General features: G+C 34.8%; 1 protein-coding gene across 1 annotated transcript; it reads left to right on the top strand.

The window, feature by feature from the left end:
* The first annotated feature begins 739 nt into the window (after nt 1-739).
* Nucleotides 740-3,557, top strand: zgc:101100 (uncharacterized protein LOC445169 homolog). Its single transcript, XM_056464519.1, has 3 exons — nt 740-905; nt 2,473-2,648; nt 2,731-3,557. Exons 1-3 carry the CDS (start codon nt 740-742, stop codon nt 3,181-3,183), a joined length of 795 nt encoding a protein of 264 aa, XP_056320494.1. The 3' UTR covers nt 3,184-3,557.
* The last annotated feature ends 1,149 nt before the right edge of the window (nt 3,558-4,706 follow it).

Genomic DNA, 4,706 nt, shown 5'->3' with positions numbered 1-4,706 from the left:
AGATTTCTGGTACATTTAGCCCCAAGAAATCACCCTAATAGGCCACTTCCAGAGAGCATTCACAAATTGACATTTTCTGGGCAAAATATGGGCCCAGTTAGCAAAACAAACCAGCCGAGCAAACACCCCCCTCAGAGTTAATACTAACAAAAGCTGGGGACCGGCGGAGAGAGAAGGAAGAGAACAACGGACAATCAAAGGCTGTTATTTTAATCTGCCCAACCCCAGAGATTAGCCGGCCACATTGTTTTAATTGTTTTAAAGGGGGGAGTGCAGCTCGCCCGCTCATTGAAGGGAGATGCTTTGCCTAAATCTCCCAAGTTCAATAGTTTCAAAAACTTGAGCCCCCCAAACCCCCCTTTCTCTCCCTCATCCCACTTAATCCAGGCTAATACCTTTCTTTCTATTGGCTAATGGTTGGAGGAAGCTGAAGTTAATGCCTCTTAAATAGTGGAAACTGAGCTGGAGGACCTAAACCACAGTCAACGTGGAGCATTACAGGTCTGGCTTTAGTCAAAGAAACTTCATTGTAATATTTTGTGGATTTTACCAGCCTCTTTGAAATGTTTGTTTGGGAAAGGAGCATTAAAATCAACTAGCTGTTGCCTGCATCTACTTTACCTCAACCTGCTAACGTCCACCGTTCGTTGGAAGTGGTGAGTGTTCATTGTGTTGTTTACCTATTGAGATTGATTTTAGTATGCTTATACTCACGCGTTGAATCCTCTCAGTCAGCAGAATGAATTCTGTGTATTTCTGTGGAGCAAGCCAGGGGGCTTTTCCGTTGCAGCGCGTCGGCTCGTTGTTTCAGGAGTCTCCCCAGCAGATGGCGCAGCGGTATCAGGTTCACTCAGCGGCCAGTCCAGCGTCCGTACAACCCTTCACAGTAGCGGAGCGGCTGGCAGGTGAGACGGAAACCCTGAATATTGATACAATAACACTAAGAATGGATTTAAAATCAAATGCTACTTTAAACTCAATGAAACTTGTTTCGGCGGCAGATGTGTAGAGCTTTCAATAGCAATAGCGTAGGCCTTCTACGCTAAAAAAGAAACAATGTAGACTTTGATACAGTTTTGATACATGTTAAGTAAATGAAACAATAGTATAAAAAACCCGAAAGTAAAGTAACAAAGTAGCTAATGCATTGAGTTAAGTGTGAAATTCTAAAGCGTTTTGCATTTTTCATGCTAGCCTAACACAAAATAATTGTAGTTTTATTAACTTAAAAAATAAATTAATACAATTCGAAAAAATTAAAAGGTCAAATTTACAATTAAGTTAATACAATTAAGTTTTTTCATAATTCTATTGTGATCACAAATGTGTTTAATATTAATATTGTTGGCCTACCCTTAGAATTACTTTATAATAGAGATTCATTTGTTAATATTAGTGCATTATCCGTCATACAGTAACCACGGTAAAACAAAGTGAATGTTCACAGTTTAATTAACGTTCACATCAATGTTAAATTGATGTTAAAATGTGAAAACCTATTGCTTAGATTTACTGCAATCTTTAAAGATTATTATAAAATATATTGTAATAAAAATAGAAATATGGTTTATGTATATATATATATATATATATATATATATATATATATATATATATATATATATATATATATATATATATATATATATATATATATATATATATATATATATATATATATATATATATATACATACACTACCAATCCAGTTTGGGGTCAGTAGGATTTTTAAATGTTTTAAATAAGCTTCTCCTGCTCACCAAGGCTGCATTTATTTCAGCAAAAATGGTAAAATGTTATTGCACTATAAAATAATTGTTCAAAGGTATAGTTTAAAAGTATAGTTTATAATTTAATTTAATCATTTATTGATTTTAATAATGATTTTCAGCTTCATTACTCCAGTCTTCAGTCACATGATCCTTCGGAAATCACTCTAATATTAGTTATTATTATTGTTGTTGTTATTATTATTATTTTTATTTTTATTATTTAGCAATAATGACTGGAGTAATAATTTCATTTAGAACTAAATAGGAAAGCAGTTATTCACAATTTTAATAAAATTATATATATATATATATATATATATATATATATATATATATATATATATATATATATATATATATATATATATATATATATATATATATAGACAAACTATTGTGAAAAATACATGCAGCTGTTTGAAATGCAATATCATACATTATTTATTTGCATGAACAAAGTTGTACAAAGTTTTACAAAATCATAAAACTTGTTTATGCTACTTTTTTTAAATAGTTAAACTTTAGGTTTATTTCCATATTGTTAAACCTTAAGTTGCTTAATTTTCCATGATTTTATTTATTCAAATTTATTTATTACTCTTTGCACATATGATACAAATAAAGGTGAAAACCAGTAGGTAAATATCAGTGCTATGTATCATAAATTACAAGCAACTAATCAAGTATATCTTGTTGTAGAACTCATCCTTGAGGCACGCTATGGCAACCAGCAAAAGCAGCGTCGTAGTCGCACAGCTTTCAGCGTGTCCCAGTTACAAGCCCTTGAAAAGGCTTTTCAGCAAACCCAATATCCAGATGTAGGCATGAGAGAGAGACTAGCGGTCTGCATCAACCTCCCAGAGGCCCGAATCCAGGTGAGCCTCACGAACTTCACCAACATCCAAACAATAATATTAAACATGGCACCTTTTAGATTAACAAAGCATGTTTCTTCAGGTGTGGTTCAAAAACAGACGTGCCAAATTTAGAAAAGGTCAACGCTTCGCACCTCATCCCAAAGAAGAAAGCCAAGTACATCGCTCTGCAACTAAACAACGGAAAGAACTGGTGAAGGATCAAGAGAAAACCTCTAATTCTAAACCTCAGTCCTCTATTAGGGAAAACAACCCCATTCATTTATCAGCAGACTCTCTTCAGCTTCATTCCCACCCCAGACTGCACTCTTCCGCTGTTCTTCCATTCATCACTGCTGAACAATTCCAACAACCAATGCCTCATGCACTCGGCATTCTGTCTGCAGGTCTGCCTTTCTCTCCTACATATGTACCTATAATGCAACAGCAGCACAACACAGGCATCGGTCTTGTGCCATTGGGGAAATGCAGCAATCTCATGCTTCAGTCTGCATGTCAATCGAAATCAATGGTTTACCGCCATTTGGACATATAGTCGTATCTCAAAAATGCTCACTGGGACGTGAAAAAGGGACAAGCATTCATGTTTTATAGCCGCTTTTAGGAGGCATTTACACAACAACATTTTTTTAACTGCAAATTTATAGGGTGCACTTTATTTTATAGCATGTGTACTTACAGTGTATTACCTACGAAATGACTGGGTTATGTAAGGTTAAGGTTAGGTTCAGGGGTAGGTTTAGGGATAGTACCCAGTTTATGTAATGACTATGGTAAGCACATAGTATGCACATGGAAAAAGGTCTAAAATAAAGTCCTACCAATACATTTTATTCATTCACCGTTTGAAAACAGTTTTTAAACACTTCTGTTATTGTTTTCATGCAAACATGAAAAACACAGTTTTGTGCAAATGGTTATGTCATGTGTAAGCATATTACATCTTCAGTTCTTATAGTTCTTTATAACCAAACTATACTATATGTGGACTATATGATCATATGATCATGTGCACAAATGCCTGGTTGCCCTAATGTTTTTAAAAAAGTGTCATTGCCAACTAGGCCCATCATGATATGCGTTAACAAAATACAGCATTTTAATGTTTGCTGATCAGTGAGAATGGATAACTTTCCAAAATGCAAAAGAAATTCTTATTTGCTTTCAGTACATTTTGTTCATGTCAGCATACCCTCTGAATAACAGAAAGGTTTGGATTTGTATCTTTTATATTTTTATAAGTATTTTTTATTGTGTACGATTGACTTATTTTGTCACCTTTCATGCTCTGCTTTCCAGAGCCTTAGAGCCTTGTTGAGAACGATTGTGTTGCACACACATATTTGAGCACTTTGTAGATTTTTATGGAAATTTGAATACAAATAAACATGAAAAACTCCTGAATCGTTTGTATTCAATGTTACTGTGTGCTTGCATCATGACTTCTGTGTAACCCAATTGTGGATTACACATTTAATCTTAATTTTTGTCAAAATGTGGACAATTCTCAGCGTTAACCATTAACGTAATTTTTTATGTGCACAGTTACGTTCACATTTATTTAATGTAGTAGGCTAAACACCCGCTTCGAATGATATCGCTCGATTAAATGGGCGTTATCAATGGTTATCAGCTGATATGGGCCCGTACGGGTCTTCTGCACCTACCGGCACGCTCAGAAAGCTGTTATCACCCATCCACATGGTTAATCAGCTATACTAATAGGAAAGACTCCAGATCCAGATCTGTTTTTACATTACTGTAATGATTGGGTTTAGGGTTGGGGTAGGGGTTGATGTTATTAAAATACAATTAATGGGAAATTTAATAAATAATATAAATAATTCTTGTTAACTTCCGGCTGCAGCCGTATGTGATCTATAGCTGATTAACCATGTGGATGGATGATAACAGCCTTCTGAGCCTACCAGTAGGAGCAGAAGTCCCCTACTGGCCCATATATCAGCTCATAACCACCGATAATGCCAATTTAATCGGGTGTTAAAATGGAATGTCTATATTTACCACAGTGGTTGTATCAAATTACATTTACAAAAG

This window comes from Danio aesculapii, chromosome 8 (assembly GCF_903798145.1).
Source record: "Danio aesculapii chromosome 8, fDanAes4.1, whole genome shotgun sequence".
Taxonomy (NCBI): Eukaryota; Metazoa; Chordata; class Actinopteri; order Cypriniformes; family Danionidae; genus Danio; species Danio aesculapii.
The sequence above is the reverse complement of the archived record's forward strand: the minus strand, read 5'-3'. Positions and strand labels throughout refer to the sequence as shown.